At 57.3% G+C, this 17,268-nt stretch overlaps 1 protein-coding gene across 1 annotated transcript in view; it reads left to right on the top strand.

Moving 5' to 3' along the window:
* Cacna1i (calcium voltage-gated channel subunit alpha1 I) overlaps nucleotides 1-17,268 on the top strand; it is a 90,465-nt gene that overhangs the window by 50,715 nt on the left and 22,482 nt on the right. The window contains exons 7-17 of the mRNA XM_033765937.1: nucleotides 1,688-2,003; nucleotides 3,005-3,097; nucleotides 5,742-6,054; nucleotides 7,713-8,134; nucleotides 13,755-13,906; nucleotides 14,506-14,691; nucleotides 14,963-15,080; nucleotides 15,230-15,385; nucleotides 15,846-15,939; nucleotides 16,589-16,791; nucleotides 17,258-17,261. Of these exons, the coding sequence (XP_033621828.1) occupies nucleotides 1,688-2,003; nucleotides 3,005-3,097; nucleotides 5,742-6,054; nucleotides 7,713-8,134; nucleotides 13,755-13,906; nucleotides 14,506-14,691; nucleotides 14,963-15,080; nucleotides 15,230-15,385; nucleotides 15,846-15,939; nucleotides 16,589-16,791; nucleotides 17,258-17,261 (2,057 nt within the window). The remainder of the gene's footprint in view (nucleotides 1-1,687; nucleotides 2,004-3,004; nucleotides 3,098-5,741; nucleotides 6,055-7,712; nucleotides 8,135-13,754; nucleotides 13,907-14,505; nucleotides 14,692-14,962; nucleotides 15,081-15,229; nucleotides 15,386-15,845; nucleotides 15,940-16,588; nucleotides 16,792-17,257; nucleotides 17,262-17,268) is intronic.

The following is a 17,268-nucleotide window of genomic DNA, read 5'->3' as shown; positions in this document are numbered from 1 at the left end:
AAAAAAAAAAAAAAAAAAAAAAAAAAAAAAGGTTGGATAAAGAAGCAGCAGCATATTTACTCAGTGCATTTGCTCGAAGAAACCAAAGTGAAGGAACTGCTTCTCACTCCCTGTTGGTGTCTTTTGGTGAACAGACTCCGACTGCAAGATGAAGTTCAAACCAAACATGGTGGTACATGCCTGTAGTCCCAGCACTCTGGGAGGCCAACTCAGGAGGATCGCAAACCCAAGCCCAGCCTGGGTAACTTAGTGACTTAGTGAGCCCCTGTCTCAAAATAAAAAAGAACAAGGGCTTGGAATGTAGCTCAGTGTGAAGGTTCTGGGTTCAGTTTCCAAGACCATGGACAACCCCTCAAAACAACCAAAAACAAGAATGCAGTTCAGTTGATCATATCTTTTTTAAGCATTGTATTGTGTGCCTGGTTTCAGAAATCTCCTGTCTTGAAAGTGTTCTCCACTGCTTTCTTTGAGAAGTTTTCTTGTTTTATCTTTGCCGTGTGGGTCTCTTCTGTCTCAAATAACTTCGAGTATGGACTGTGGTTGGCCAGGATGGGGGTGTGTCCATGCCTTATTTATTTATTTAGTGAATATTCACTTGTCCCAGGGCCATTTGTTGAAAAGTCCATCCTTTCTCCATGGCATTGCCACGGTGCCTTTGTTAGATGTGGTGACCTTGCATACTTGGGTTGGGTGTGATTTTTTTTTTGGGGGGTACTGGGGATTGAACTCAGGCCCTTGTGCTTTCGAGGCAGGAGGTGGAACCACTGAGTGTTGCCAGTTTGTCCTCTGCAAGAGTTGTACAGGATACAACTGCACCAGCAGTGCCTGTGACTGTTTCTCCTCATCCTTCCCCACACTCTGATCAATCATTCCTGAAAAGTTGGCCATTCCAATGGGTGTGGATGATCAAATTGCTACCTTTGCCTTTATACATGGGTTTGTCTCTGAGCTCTGTGGTGTCCCATTCATCTTTCAGGTGCTATTACAATGGTAACCATAATTGTAGTTGTCCAGTATTTTGCCTTGGTTTCCATTCATCTTGCTGCCTTTAAAAATATGCCTTGATCAGTCTCCCATGCAGATAAATCCTTGAACCATCTAGCAGGTTCCAGAGACAAAAATCTTGTTGGGGTTTTGATTGGGATAGTGAAGCCCAGATTAAGCCTATGTGAGCAGGGTCATGATTGCCACCTCCATTGTGCAGATGAGGGAACCCAAGTCCAGCAAGCAGAAGTGCCCAGCCCAGGGTCACCTACACAGGAAGTGGTGGGGCAGACAGGCCCTCACCCTTGGGCCCTGGATCAGTACAACCCATTGTTTGCTTACTGAGCCCTGCTCTGTGCTGACCACGCAACAGGTGGGGCCGGGGCCAGGGAGGTGGCTGTGTTTGCCCCAGGACACAAGAATGGAAGTGCATGGGGCACAGTGTGGTCCTGGAGAACCCACAATCAGCCCTGTTGGATGCTGGTGAGGGTCCCCTAGAGAATGTTCTCAGAAGACGGCACCCCGGAAAGTGATCACAGTGGGCCTGTGAGGGTTTTCATGAGCATAACAGAGGAGGAAAAGGGGCACAGCATGTGCCCAGACCTGTTGGGCCATTCCTGCCATGGCGTGGCCTCTCTTTTCCTGGTCTTCCTGGCAGTGACCTGTCCCTTCCCCTCTTTCACCCCTCCTCACCTGTGGACAGACAAGGGGATATGGCCCTGCCACCCTATTACCAGCCGGAGGAGGATGATGAGATGCCCTTCATCTGCTCCCTGTCGGGTGACAATGGCATCATGGGCTGCCATGAGATCCCCCCACTCAAGGAGCAGGGCCGAGAGTGCTGCCTGTCTAAGGATGACATCTATGACTTTGGACCGGGGCGCCAGGACCTCAATGCCAGTGGCCTCTGTGTCAACTGGAACCGCTACTACAACGTGTGCCGGACAGGCAGTGCCAACCCCCACAAGGGCGCCATCAACTTTGACAACATTGGGTACGCCTGGATCGTCATCTTCCAGGTGAGGCCACTCAGGCAGCCCCTCCAGGCAGGCTGGGCCCTGTGCTGGGTGTTTGCCACCCCACCTCACTGAAATCGGCCTGGCTTGCTGGCACGATAGGCACCATGGTACCCATTTTACAGGTAGAGAGTCTGAGGTTAGAGAGAGAAGGCACTGCAGTTGGCCCAGGACTGTATGGCTAGCGGATGGCAGAACCAGGGTTTTATCCCTGCATGCGCTGACCGCGAAGCCTGTGTTCCCTGCAGAGTCCCAGATTACCTGGAGGCAGAGGTGCCAGCGGGGAGGCTGTGTTGGAGCAGCCAAGGCAAGGTGGTACCTCATGGACGGGCATGGGGAGGAAGGTGACCGAAGAGACCTGCTAGTCTGGTCAATGGGAAAGATGTTTCACCTCGCAGGCACCGCTGTGCCTCCATTTTGGCCCAAGAGCGGGGGTGCTGCTCGGGGTTCCAACAAACCAGACAGGGCTGGGGACGCCCAAGCACTGGTTTTCTTGAGGCCGCTCTGTCTCCCTCTCTGGGAAGGAAGGGGTCAGCGGGGGCGGAGGAGGCTGTCAGTCAGCTTCTTGCGCTCCATACTCCCAGGCTCTGAGTTGCACCCCAGCCCTGCCAGGGGTGCTCTGTTGACCCTAAGGACTGGAGAGGAAGTGAGGCCCAGGGTGGGTGGGCAGCCCAGGAAGTGAGCCAGAGCTGGAGCCCCCACCCTGCATCTGCACCCCATCGTGCCTAAGTGTGATAGCCAGGAAACAGGGCGGGCTCTGAGTCTGGGGGACCAGGGTTCTGGTCGTGGGTCCACTCTTGCCTGCTGTGTGACCTTCAGGGAGTGCCTTCACCTTTCTGAACCTGTTCCTCACCTGCATGGCGGGGATGAGGGCAGCTGCCCCTCCAGCCCTCGTGGGATGTGTGTCTTGTGTCCCAGCACGCATTCGGCCTCAGTGTAGGGTGTGGGCCTGGCTGCCTGCCTGGCCCGTCTCAGGCTGGCCCCGTCTTCTGTGCTGGCTGCAGGTAATCACTCTGGAAGGCTGGGTGGAGATCATGTACTACGTGATGGACGCACACTCCTTCTATAACTTCATCTATTTTATCCTGCTTATCATCGTAAGTGTCAAGGAGCTGGGGCTCTCGGGCCGGCTCTGGGCCGAAGACCAGGGGACGGTGGGGGAGGGTCTTGGGAGCCCCCAGGGACCCTTAGAGCTGGGAGAGCCGGCAGGAGGCAGCCAGAAGAGCTGGTTTTAAATGTGGTGGACGGCGTTGATTGAAGGGGCTTGTTGGGGCAGCTGCCCAGAGCGTCCATCACTTCTGCCGCCTTCGTTTCTCATCTCTGGGTGTTTAGGTCCCACCACCCCTCGCCTTATCTCTCTGTGCCTCTTATCTCTGGGAGCACATCCTTCCTGTGACCTTAGCTGGGTGGGGGGTTCGGCTTCTTAAGGGCTCAGCCTTGTCCCTGTGTCCCTGGGGCAGGTGGGTAGGAGGTGGAGTTCCCTGAAATTCCCCGTGGTAGCTCCTTCTGCTGCGGGGAGCAGGAGTCGGAGGCCGGGCCAGGCCCACCACCCTCCAGTTCCTTCCAGCACGAGGTCTCCATAGCAAGTGCATCCTCTTTGTTGCACCTGACCGCAGCTTCAGCCATGGCGCCGTCCCCCAAATGGCAAGGTGATTCCCTGGGCACGATTACTGCTCACTTCTTGCTGCCACAAGGCCGGTCCTGGATGCCTGCTGATGGGTGCTGTGGGACATGCTTGGTTCCCCCAGGGCAGTGCCCCATCCTGAGTTGGAGAGGTCAGGAGAGCGGGCAGGTGACCCCAGATGACCCTGCTGTTGGCTTAGCCTCAGGGCTGTCCTTGGGCTTGGAGACACCCAGACGAGAGAAGGGAGCCCGGGTTTTGTTCCCAATTGCTGCCCACTCCCCTGTGTACTCCCTGCTCCTCAGGAGCTGAGGGCTGAGACAGAGTAGGAGGCAGGCTTGGGACCTGCCCCGCCCAAGGAAATAGTGGCTGCCAGCAGACAGTGACCATACGGAGCCTGCGACAGAAGGACGCTGAGGGGGTCCAGGGTGCCCCTCACCCACCGGGAGGAGGAGGGCAAGGGGAGGATTCTGCCCAGGGGACCACACAGCCCTGGGCCTGCTGGAGGAATCTGGGATTCCAGAGGGGCCGTGGAAGTTTCCGTCTGATCCTCTTGGTGGATGTAACTGTGGGCTTGGAGGCATTAACACGGTGTGACCCCGGACAGGCTCTTCGGTGTCCCAGGGTCTCTGTGACATGCGGACAGTGGCAGCACGTAGCTCCTGGGCTCTGGGGAGGGTTAGATGAGACAGTCAGAAGCCTGCAAATTCCTGGCACACAGGAAGTGCTCAGCACAAGTACCCTACTAGATTTCTACTGCTGTGATTGCTGCTCGGGTGGGTCTCAAGTGGCCCTGCCCTGGGACAGAGGGTGCTGGCAGGTGGCTGGGGATGTGGATTTTTCCTGGTGCTGGGAGGGGTGCAGAGAGCAGCTTTGAACAAACATGCTGCCGTGTACCCTAGGGTCCTGGCTGTGCAGGGCCACCTGTCCAGACCTAGAGCCCCAGAGAGGTGAGGGGCCTGGCTTGAGCTGCACAGCTGGCAAGGGGTCCTCAGCCCCCAAATGGAATCAGTAGTGCTGCTTCTAATTAGGGAAGTCCTAGGCTCATCTGGGCCCAAGATCCCAGGGAACAGGCCACAGGGGTCACCCAGGGCAGCCACTGCCAAGGCAGGGATGGGTGGTAGCCAACATGTAAGCTCCAGGAGGGCAGGGTCCCAGCCCTGGGGTCCTCACGTTCCTAAAGGGTGTAGGGCAGCACTCCAGGAACTACAGGGCTTCTTCTCATTGGAGAGGCAGGATATCTCCCCAGAATCCTCTGCACCAGGAAGCATCCTCCATCTCCTCCCTGAATCATGCTGACAGCAAAAGGAGGGAAGGACAAATCAGTGACCAGGGTCACCACCTGTAAGCACCTCCTGATGGTGGCGGGAGGAGGACAGAGGCCAGTCCCCTCTGACCAGGAAGTTGAGCTCATTCAGAGGCTTAGCAGGTGCTGGGAGAGTTGGGAAGTCCTCTCCTGCCCGGGGTGCCCTAGCAGCATGGGGAGAAGGGTGGAAATACCCAGGACAGGGTCCTGAGCAGTAACAGATTGCCTGTCCTTACTGCCCCTTCAAGCCTGAATCAAGCCAAGGCCTGACCAGAGTCCAGAACTCAGGTTGGAGGCACCCAGAGCCAGGGTCTCAGATGGGGTGGCAGTGAGGTCCTACCTTGGGGCCTGAGGGAGCCACCTGGGCTGCACCTTCCCCAGGAGCAAGGCCTCAGAGATCTTTCCTGTCCCCATCTGTGTCTGTGCCTCTCCATGTCTCTGGGCCTCTCTATCCCCCTGCTCTCTCTGCTCCTGTCTCTGCTCCACACCTGTGACCCCGCTCTGTCCTCTCTGAGTCTGTCCCGCTCTCTCTCACGTCCCCTCTGTCCTTTCCCCTCTGCTGTGCCGGCTGCCCCTTGGCTTTGTGTCTCTGACATGTCCGTCCCTCATCCTCTGTTTTTGCCCGTCTTCCCATCTCCGTCTCTCTCTTCCCATCTGTGGTTCTTGGTCTCCCTGACGCTCTCTTTCTCTCTCTCTCTCTGTCTCTCCATCTCTCTGTCCCCCTCTCCCCATGTCACCCTGCCGGCCCCTTTCCTACCTGGCTGTCCCCTCCGTCCCTGTCCTTGTCCCTGTCCTCTCCTCCCGTTGGTCACAGGTGGGCTCCTTCTTCATGATCAACCTGTGCCTCGTTGTCATAGCAACCCAGTTCTCGGAGACCAAGCAGCGGGAGCACCGGCTGATGCTGGAGCAGCGGCAGCGTTACCTGTCCTCCAGCACAGTGGCCAGCTATGCCGAACCCGGGGACTGCTACGAGGAGATCTTCCAGTACGTCTGCCACATCCTGCGCAAGGCCAAGCGCCGTGCCCTGGGCCTCTACCAGGTCCTGCAGAGCAGGCGCCAGGCCCAGGGCCCAGGGGCACCGGCCCCTTCCAAGCCCGGGCCCCACGCCAAGGAGCCCAGGCACTGCAGTAAGTGGCCTACAGGAGCGCTGGCACCTGGGGACTCCAATAACACCTGCCCAGCATGAGAGAGGCACCCATCGGGCTCAGACTCGCAGGTCTCCATTTCAGCCTCAAGTGCTTCTGCCTCCCTTCTGCTCCAGCCCCTTCATCTGCCTGGGGTGCCTGGCCAGCCCTGGGGGAGGGCACTCAGCTCTGGTCTTGGAAGAGCTTCCTTCCCAACACCATGTGTGCAAACACTGGCTCTGCCCCTGGTGCCACCTTGTGAGAAGTGAACTCTGATCTGTCCTCAGTCTTGGAAGACTGAATGTGTCACCCAAGTCCCGTGTCTGTGGCTGTCCCTGCTCATCAGCATGCTTGAGCGATGACATGGGGCACCTGGCCTGCCCTGCAAAGGTGTGGCATGTTGGGGACACCTGCACCTGTGCTCTGTCGTGCCTGGAGGCCATTTCTCATGCTGGAATACTGGATATCTTAGCAGAAAGTGCTGCCCTTTTCCTTAACTCTTGTTTCAGGAAACTGTCATAGAGAAGGGCAGACTATGTACCATCAGCCCAATTTCCATCGTGTGTATGTGTGTTTAGTACTGGGCATAGAACCTTGCGTCTGATAGACAAACGCTGTACCACAAAGCTCACCCCCAGCCCTCCTCTCCAGTTTTGAGATGGGAAAATGAGGGTCCAAGGAGACAAGGTGTCATTTAAGGTGGCACCTGTGTAGATGACAAAGCTCATCACGTGGAATGGCTGCCTCCAGCTGCCCCCAGAAGGGCCTGGTCCAGCCCGTTTCCTCCTAGATGTTGGCAAGGAGTTGGTAGGCGCAGGCATTGTCCTCTTGCACACAGTGGCCCCTCTTCAGGCCTCTGTCCCTTCTGTGGAGTGGGGCTCAGGACCCACCAGCACGTGGCCCCAGGCTTCCCGGAAAGCCTGCTCTCCACACCCTTCCTAGGGAGTCATCTGATGCCAGCCATTGTGGTGTGGCCTTGGAGGAGGCTCCAGGTGGTCCATGGGCTGGTGTGGCACGTGGATGAGCAATCAGGGATCGGGCAAGGCTGGCGCTGCCTCCATGGGAGACGCAGGAAGGATGCTTACTTCGAGGAGCTTCCAGAGGAAGGTCTTGCCCCACCCTAGGCCTCCATTCTCCTCCTGTCCCCCTTGTCCTGGGAAGGGCTTTGACCTGTCCTCCGGGGTCTGTGGTAGGAGGACCCTTGGCCTGATGCCGGCTCCAGAGCTGTGTCTGGGGCTGCAAGGTGTCTGACGACAATGAAAGCTTTTCTTTCCCTTTCATATTACTTTTTTTTTAAGCAAAACAAATTTGTGCTAGTCAAATATAGAGAAACACAAAGGAGGATCCAAACCACCTGGTTTGGGGAGGCCTCCCTGACCCCCCGAAATGGCTCCCAGATCACAGAGCTGGAGTCCAAGGCTAGCCCAGATGACTCCCAGGTAGTAAGGGGAATGAGCTCTTTCCTGTAGCCTGGCAAGTGGGTGCTCCTGGCCCTGCTTCTGCACGAGTACAAAAGCCCAGAAAAGCCACCTCCCCAGAAATATCAGACCTGGTGGCCCACAGTGGCTCAAGCTGACCTTGTGCCCAGAGGGATGGGGTCACCCCCTGGGGATGGGTTGGGTGGATTTGGCTGCCAACACTGGCCTCTGTTTGCTTTTCAGAGCTGTGCCTGAGACATAGCCCCCTGGACCCAACACCCCACACGTTGGTGCAGCCCATCTCTGCCATGCTGTCCTCCGACCCCACCAGCTGCCCGCACTGCCAGCATGGGACCGGCCGGCGGCCCTCGGGTCCAGGCAGCACCGATTCTGGCCAGGAGGGCTCAGGCTCTGGTGGTTCAGGTGGTGACGAGGCGGAGGCCGACGGGGACGGGCCCCGGAGCAGCGAGGATGGGGTTTCCTCAGGCCTAGGGAAGGAGGACGAGGAGGAACAGGAGGATGAGGCTGCCCATCTGTGTGGGGACGTGTGGCGGGAGACTCGAGCCAAGCTGCGGGGCATCGTGGACAGCAAGTACTTCAACCGGGGCATCATGATGGCCATCCTGGTGAACACCGTCAGCATGGGCATCGAGCACCACGAGCAGGCCAGTGCCATGGGGCACCGGCTCAGGTGGGGTGGCGCGGGGAGGGAATGGAGGGGCCAGGCCGGGCCACCCCAACCTGGTGTCTGTCTTTCTGCTCCTGGCTGGAGCTGGGCTTAGCTCATTCACGTGGCCTCAGCATCAGAAGAGTTACTGATCCACAGCCCCACGGCCAGCCAGGGGCCCGGTTTGAGGCCACCTCCATCTGTAGCATGACTGATACCAGGCAGGGTTTGGATTTCCATGTCCCCTTGGCTTTCCTGCCAGGCCCTCTGTGCCTGCCCAGTGGGGGCCATGCTCTCATTTCCCTGTTCGTTAGCTCTCCAAGCACAGGCTCCGTTCAATTTACTCAAATGCGGCCCCTGGGGCTGCCACCAACACTTTGGTTGGAGCTGCTGGTTTGCCAAACTTCGCAGCTTAATTAAGAAGGTCCCTGGGGAGGGTTGCAGGAGGTGCACTATGGGTGAAACTGCAGACAGGCGGCCCGGACCCTCTGCTCCCTCGCCTCTGACTTCCTGGCCTGGGCCTCCCAGGGAGCACAGACCTAGGGGGTGTGCACCTGGGGAGAAGGGCCCAGGGAAGCAGCTGCTGTTGGGTACTGGCTTGGGTGTCTGAGCCCGCCGCACCAGGGCCGAGCCGCGTCCCTGCTAGTGTGTGCTGCAACCAGCCAGAGACACCCCCAATTGTCTCATACTCAGGAATTTTGCAAGGGGCTGGTAAACAGCTGGCAGCTGGAAATTGGCCACAGAGGAAGGATTTACACCATGGAAATTGGCAGGTCACACAAATCAGGGCTGTTTTTCAGAGGCTGGTTTGCCAACACACTGCTGATCCTTGCCTTCTTGCATCCTCTCCCAGGTGTCCATGGCTGGGACAGCACCCCCAGTGCCCTGCAGCCCAAGGCTCCCCAGCCCAAGCCTCCTCAGGGTCCCCTCCTCAGTCCTACCACCCACCTGAGTAAGCCTTCGAACCCAGAATCTGATGGAGCCTCTTCCCTCTGGACAGCAGGCATCATATTGTACTGAAGTCGCTCCTACCCATGGCTCCCACCCGGCCAGGAGAGGATCTTGTCCAGTCTTAGGGCCCACTCTGATGTCCTCACCTGACGATGTGCCCACTCCCTCTTAGGGATAGGCTGCCGCTTCCTTAACACATGCAGAGTGCCAGCCTGCGCCCTCACAACCTCTCTCCAAGCCGGCCTTGTCTTAGTCACTTGCCCATCACAGGCAAAATGTCCAACACCCACTGCTTCAAGGTCAAGAGCTTTATTGCGGCTCATGGTTTCAGAGGGTTCCATCCAGGGTCGACAGCTGCCAGGCAGAGGTGGCCTGGTGGAAGGGCCTGGTGAAGGGAAGATGCTCAGCACATGGCAGCCAGGAAGCAGAGAGAGGAGGGAGGAGACCGGGACAAGAATTGACCCTCTCAGGTCACACTTGCAGTGCTCCCTCCTCCAACCAAGCCCCACCTCCTAATAGCTCATTCAGTTATGTACTCATCAGTGGATGAAACCATGGCCCAATTACCTTGCAAAAGCCCCACCTCTGAGCTCATGAGACTTTGGAGATGCATTGTAGATCTGAACTGTCATAGGTGTCACTTCCTCCTGTCCCACACACTTGGAAGGCTACTGCTCAGAGAGGTCAAGCCCCTTGCCCAGGGTCTGGGTTCCAACCCTGGTTCTGCTGACTGGCAGGGTGGCCCCAGGTGAGTCCAGGAGCCCTGTGTCTTCCTTAGCTCATGTCTCCAGCTGTAAATGGGGACACGGGCCCGTGACATAAGTTTATTAAGAAGCTTGGTATGTAGTAGATGCTCATGAATCAGTTATGCCTTGTGAAGTCTTTTGTTTGAGGCTTCTGTCACCAGCCCTGGGTGAGTTTGCCATCCACTGTCTGGAGCCTCAAAAAAATTAATTAAAGAAAAAATGAGGAGGAGGAGGAAGTATTTTTAAAATGTTCTTTTTAAAGCTGCTCCAAGTGGCAGCCATTGTGCCTCTGAGCTCTGTGCTGGGCCTGCCCCTGGGCCTGCTGGTATTTTTGCTTCTCTCCCTCAGCTCCCAGACGTCGCTCTGTTGTGCGGTGGGGGGGGGGATGGTCCGCCCCCAAGTTTATTTTGAGCAGCCCCAAAAGAGCGCCTGCAGAGAGAGGTGGCCCAGGACTGTGGAGGGAAAGAAAGGAAAGGAGAAGGAGCAGGCAAGTGAACCTGCCAACCCTTGCCTGGCCACACGCTGCACCCAGCACGGGCTGGCGGGGACCTCTGTGCACCACTCCTGCAGGGGACAAGGGTGAGGCCATCGCATCAGTAAGATGGGACTGGTCACTTCCATCTCCCTGGCCAGGGAAGTTCAGCGGAGGGTCTTTTGGGCAGTCACTGCTGCTCAGAACACTGGGGGCTTTCACTGGAACTAACTTGCCTGTCCACGTTCCTTGGCCCTGTAGATGCTGTTCCTCGCAGGAATTGGATGGAAGGAAGTAACAGGGGAAAGGGGTCGGGGCCTGTTTTTGTCTCAGGAGGTTGGAGCTGGTGCTCGCATCTGGAGGAGAGGAGCCCACAATAGTCCATGGCTGTGTGGCTGGCAGGAGGGTCAGGTTGGCCCGGGCAGCAAAACCTTTCACTAACACCTGCTGTCAATGTCACAGCTCTGCCTTGTGTGCAGCCCTTGGGGGCAGGCAGGGTGGGTGACTCACCCCCACTGTCCAGATGGGGAAACTGAGCCTCCAAAAGATGAACTGGGTCGCTCACGTGAGGAGCTGGCAGAGCTGGGCCCCTAGGTGCTGGGGCAGCTATGGATGGTTGCCCTGGAAGTGAGGGAATAGGTCAGGATGACACTGCTCCCTAGACAGTCTCTGCCTCAACTTCCCCCCTCCCTGCACACCCCAGCCAGCCTCACGGATCTTCACCAGCTGGGCAGAGTCAGCCTCACCTGGAATCAGAGGATGGTCAAGGTGGTGGACAAGAGACGGAGGGTTGGGCTGAGTGGGCAGGGAGCAGGGAGCCTCCCTGGGGTAGGGCTGGCCCTGGGCCATGGCGAGGCCACCATCCTCAGCTCCCAGAGAACTGCACTCTGTATCAGTGAGTGGTCTGATACCCACTTTAGGTTCCCTTCCCCAGGGCCTGTTAAGTCACTGCCGGCCCAGGACTGGGTTGACTCTGGGAAGAGGAGGATGGAGGAGCTTAGTGGCTGACATTCCAGCCTGTGGGAGTCCAAGAGAGAAAGGTACCAACATGAGCTGTGGGCAGGGAAGGCTTCCAGGAGCTGGCAGCTCTGGGGCTGGATCCTGGAGGATGACCATGAGTTCATCAGTGAGACAGAGAGGTGGGCACTGGGACCAGGAGTGTAGGACCCCCTCCCCCAAATACCCCAGGAAGGGTGTGCTGGGTGGAAAGCACAAGGGGCTGTTCCTCACCAAGGGCCTTGAGGCTAGCTTTTCCCCTAGGGCAGTGGGGAGCCATGGAGCACTTGATAGAGGGGTGTGAGAAGACTGATGCCTCGCTGGCAACATGGGCAGCTGAAGGGGCCGTGAGGATGGGGTTGAGGCTGCAGGAGACCAGGGCCAGAGATCCAGCTTTGGTGGCCACTTTTCTCTGAGGCGTGGGCTCCCTGGCTGTAAAATGAGAACAAGATAGGATTGTGGGAGATTGGATGAAGCGATGCATGGCAAGTTCTGGGCCGTGCTGGAGGGGCCCCTGGGCCAGCGAGGGGTCCTGCTCAGTCTTCCCTTGCTTCTGCAGAGTGGCCAGCTGTGGGGCTTTCTGGCGGCCCCCAAACTGGCATCAGGCTGGGACACGGGCCCTGTGCCCTCCCACCTTTGGCTTAGCCTGGGGTTTTCTGCCCTTCAGCACACGCTCTTCATCCGGTGGGTCTCTGCCCTCTCCAGGGGCCTTTCCACTGTCTGCCTGCCCGTTCGTCTCGCACTTTCTGGCTCTCACCATGTCCAGAGCTGTCTATATGTCCATCTTTCTTCTCAGGCTCTCTCTGTCCATCCCGCTCCATTGCTGCCTGTGTCTTCCCACGCCTCCCTCCCTGGCCTGGCCCTTGCTGTGTCTATATTCATCTGTCTGTCTCTCCAGCCTGTCTTGCTCCCAGAAAAAATGCTCTTGGGAGTGATGGATGGTCCATTAGGAAAAGATTAACAGGTGTGCGCTGCCTGGAGAAACAGCTGTTGCAGGGGAGGAGGGAGGCGAGCGGGTGACCTTTCCGGGAGAGCAGTGGGTCTGTGCTGATTGCTGACGGAGGAAGCGTGTGTGGCGGAGAGCCAGGCGATCACCATTGCCAACTGTCAGTGTCCACCGTTTTCATCTCTGTGGACGCGGTTTGGGTGGGCTGGGAAATTGGCAGCTCGGAGCAGCATCTGAGCCCTCTCCACTGAGCCCCCGCTCGGGGTCCCGCTCCCTTTTGGGAGCACTTTGTGAGTCAAATGTAATTACAGATGGAAATGGGGCCTTCTTTTATCTGGCTTGAGAGGAGCTGGCAGTTTTATTAGATTTTCCAGGCGCTAGGTGGGAAGCTGGTGGTTGGATTATTTTATTTGTTCTTCCCCTTTTAAGCCACATGGAATCAAAGTCAGGCCTCTGAGGCTCCCCGTTGCTCAGGGGAGGGACTAGAGGGTGCTGCCGGGTAGGAGATGGCCTGCCACGATCCCCTTCACTCTTCCCTGTCAGCGACTCTCTTCCTACTCTTAGGTCTCTGCTGAGATGTTCCTTCCTCCAGGAGTCCTCCGGGGCCTGCTGCTACTGTCCCCCAAAGCGCGCTTAGCTTCTCTGGCATTGGCAGGGACTGGTGGCTCGTTAGTGTGCTCTGTGGGACTTTGTCACCCGAAGGTGAACTTCTCCATCATAGCGGCCAGCGCATGGTGGGTGCTTGGGAGATCTGTGGAAGTACTGCAGGGATGAAAGAATGCATGGGTGTGTGAGTCGGGGTGTAATTTCAGGGTGATGTCATGGGACAGCACTATAGAGTCTAGCGTGGGTCAGTGCCCAGCCCCTGTGCACTCTTTGCCTGGCCCGCAGGGAACTGCAGAGGGGAGCGAGGAGTGAGCCCTTTGGGATCTTAGCAAGGGCTGGGAATGGATGTGGCCATGTGTCTACCCTGGATGGTGGATAAAAAATAAAGGCTCAGAGGTGCAGGAAAGTGACTTGCCCAGGGTAACACAGCCACTTAACATCCAAATCAGGCCTGGAGCCACCTCTGCCCATCATGACCGGTTTCCAACCCAGGGATCCCTTGGTAAACAGTTGCAGGGGCAGAGGGAGGTCTGTGGCTGGATTGGGCAAAGGGAAGCTGTTGTCCCTTTAACTCACTGGTGACTTTGGACAGTTCCCTTGTCTTCTGTGTCCTCTCTGAGCACCACTGTGGCGGTGTTCTGTGTGTCAGGCTGTGCCCGGTGTTTGTCCTCTATTCCCAGGCCCAGGGGGAGATGGCTGGACCATCTGTGAGATGGGTGCTGTGCTGCCTCTTCTCGGTATGACCCAGCATCCTTTCCAGATGTGTGGGAAGTCAGCCCTTCCACCCCGGGGGACCTCTCAGGATACGGAAGTGGCAGAGACGAGAGGCGCTCAAGGTCACAGGGTGAGCTCTAGGGAGCACACAGATCTGCCAGGGTCACAGACCCCCTTCCCCCTGCAGCCCGAGGAGCTGACCAACATCCTGGAGATCTGCAATGTGGTCTTCACCAGCATGTTCGCCCTTGAGATGATCCTGAAGCTGGCGGCCTTCGGGCTCTTCGATTACCTGCGGAACCCATACAACATCTTCGACAGCATCATCGTCATCATCAGGTATCCATCCCCCCTCCTGCCTGCAGCAGAGGAGGGGGATTTAATGCCCTGACCTTGGCCAGGACTTAAGTATGTGAGATGGGAGATGGCAGAGGAAACAATCACACTGAAGCACAGTTATCCAAACATTTAAAAAATTCATGACTTGGCAATATATGGACTCTTAGATCAATGCATCAAGTAGCAAGATATAGCAGTGGGTTGTGAAGTGACCATCATTCCAAAGGAAGCATATGCGTAAAAGTATTTCAAAATATCTATACCCACTGTTTTATGACAGGAAGATATCAGTTGCCCACAAAGCCATAGGCGTGGCTAATTCTCTGTGGTTCATTATGTACATTCATGATCAAGAGAAATATCACATCTCATAAAGAGGACAGTGTTTCCCCTGGGCTTCCTAGATCTTTGCTGTAGCCTTCTTGGGGGCTCCGTGGGTTCTGGGTTAAGAGGCTCTGATTCCGGGGTGCTACATACCATCGTTCAGTACAGTACTTATTGGATGGATGGGTGAACGAATAAACGAATGGCAGCTGTGTCTTTGTCCTCCGCTTCCTCTTCTGCCCTCCTCTCCTCTTGGCCTCCCGCTGCGCCCACAGCATCTGGGAGATTGTGGGGCAGGCGGACGGCGGGCTGTCGGTGCTGCGGACCTTCCGGCTGCTGCGGGTGCTGAAGCTGGTGCGGTTCATGCCCGCGCTGCGGCGCCAGCTGGTGGTGCTCATGAAGACCATGGACAACGTGGCCACTTTCTGCATGCTGCTCATGCTGTTCATCTTCATCTTCAGGTGAGCCCTGCCCGTCCTGGGGACCAGCCCTGCCAGCGTGGCTGGCTGAGCCTCTCCAGGACAAAGCCACCCAGATGCAGGTGCAGACCCCGGCCCCACAATTCAATCCCTGTGGCTCTGGGCAGGTCCCGCCCCTGAAATTCAGTGTTCCCCTCTATAAACGGGACCAATACTGCCCCTGCCCCAGCTGACTGGGCTGTGGAAGGAAACAGGTGGGCTGGCAGAGCTTGGGGTGTTCGAGTCCCTGGAGCTGCCTCTGTCCCTCCTCTAGCATCCTTGGGATGCACATCTTTGGCTGCAAGTTCAGCCTCCGCACCGACACGGGAGACACAGTCCCTGACAGGAAGAACTTTGACTCTCTGCTGTGGGCCATCGTCACGGTGTTCCAGGTGAGGGGCAGCAATGTGTTGGTGTGTTTCAGGGGAGTCGATTATGGGCAACGAGCCTGTCCACCTCAACTCCTCCGCATAGACAGAGGGGGCTCAGAGGCTGGGCCTGGGCTGGGGGATCTCAGGGCCAACTGTGTCCCCCTCCACAGATCCTCACCCAGGAGGACTGGAACGTCGTCCTCTATAATGGCATGGCCTCCACCTCCCCCTGGGCCTCCCTGTACTTTGTTGCTCTCATGACCTTCGGCAACTATGTGCTCTTCAACCTGCTGGTGGCCATCCTGGTGGAGGGCTTCCAGGCTGAGGTGACCGCAGCCCTGGGAGGAGCATCCCCACAGGGCCTGCAAGACATAGGGCAGGGGAGAAGGGGCCTGGCTGGGGGAGGGCTGCAATTCAATCCGGCAGGCGACACATCCCCACGGGAGAGTGTCAATGGGGTGGCGAGCTTCCCATCACAGGAAGAATGCAAACAGGGCTGCATCTGGGATCCCCAGCTCTCTTGGGGGTGAAGGACTAGACTTCTCCATCCCTGAGATTTTGAATTCCCCAGGATTTGGGATTCTGAGTCCTTCTCCTTCTGTTCTTTTGGTGGGGGGATTGTTATGGTTGGGCAGGTGGGGGTTTGTAGCCTCATTAACTTCCGAGCCTCAGTTTCCCCATCTGTAAAATGGGAATGGACACACCATTGAAGACTTCAGGCGGCAGAGAGGGAGGAAAGGTGGAAAGGGCTGAGCTGACCTGTCTCAACATGGACCCATCTCCCAGGGTGATGCCAACCGCTCCTACTCAGATGAAGACCGGAGCTCATCCAACATGGAGGAGTTGGACAAACTCCAGGAGGGCCTGGACAGCAGCGGAGGTAAATAGGTCTCTACTGGTCACCTGGGGGCCAGGAGCCTTCCCTAGAGACCCAAGGCGGCACAGGGCTTCCTGCCCAGGCTCCAGGCCAGCTTATTCTCTGTGGCTGGTTGTTCATGTCCATAATGTAAACAAATGCGACATCTAGAAGAGGCCAGGGCATTCACGGACATCCTGGATTCCAGCCACGGCAGTAGCAGAAGTCCACCTGCTTCTTTTCCCAGTGGTTCAGGACTGCTTAGAACGTGGCCCAGGTTCTGGTCCTTCCTGGCATCCAGTGGACAGCTTGGGACAAGCCTTTCCTACCCCAAGCCGACTCCTCAGCAACCCAGGCAGACAGTCTCTGCCTTGCTTCCTGTGTAGGGCATGGGAGTGGGGTGCCCTGCTGGCTGCAGTGGCAGCCTGGCCGGAACACAGATGCCAGGGGTTCTGTGCACACACAAGAAAAAGCCCTGCAGGCAAGGTGGAGGCGGGGAGCCACCTGAGATGGGGTGCACCTGGAAGACTTCCTGTACCAGGAAGTCACTCCAGCAAAGCTCTCTGCTTCTGTTACGTCCGCATCTGTTTTGTTTTTGTCTCATGGCTTCCTTTGCTCTTGTTCTGTCTGTCTATCTGCTGTCTGTCTCTCTGTCTCCACCTCACTTCTCCAGATCTCAAGCTCTGCCCAATCCCCATGACCCCTAATGGGCACTTGGACCCCAGTCTCCCACTGGGTGGGCATCTGGGCCCCTCTGGGGCTGCAGACCCCGCTGCCCGCCTCTCCCTGCAGCCAGACCCCATGCTGGTGGCCCTGGACTCCCGCAAGAGCAGCGTCATGTCTCTGGGGAGGATGAGCTATGATCAGCGCTCCCTGGTGAGTTCTGTGGGGTGCTCAGGATGGGTGCTCCTGCTGGGGCGAGGGAGGCACCTGTATCACCAGACTGCCTGGCCTAAACCAGGCAGGGGTCCTATCTGTCCCATTCTTGGGTGCCCAGTACTGGAGCTGGACCCAGCATCCAGGAAATGAATGAATGAATGTTGCCAGCGGGGTCTGGCACAGAGAACCGGGTTTTCACGTTGGCTGCAATGTGTAGGCTACAGACTTTGGGGTCAGACACATTAGAACTCGAATCGAGTCATCCACCCCAGAGCTGTGTGACCGTGAGCAAATGACTACACTTCTCTGAGCCTTAGTTTCCTTACGTGTAAAATAGAGGGATGTCCCTAACTTGCTGTGCTTTCCTCAGGGGAAGGGAGCTGGCGGGAGGGCATGTCCTGTGGATGAGCGAGAGGGAGGCAGGGAGGGGACCCGGGGCGCTGACCCAGCCGGCCTCCTGCAGTCCAGTTCGCG

The sequence above is a fragment of the Fukomys damarensis genome, unplaced genomic scaffold (genome assembly GCF_012274545.1).
Source record: "Fukomys damarensis isolate Sample0158 unplaced genomic scaffold, DMR_v1.0_HiC HiC_scaffold_19, whole genome shotgun sequence".
NCBI classification, from domain to species: domain Eukaryota; kingdom Metazoa; phylum Chordata; class Mammalia; order Rodentia; family Bathyergidae; genus Fukomys; species Fukomys damarensis.
Note: the sequence above shows the minus strand (reverse complement) of the source record. Positions and strands in the feature narration are given on the sequence as shown.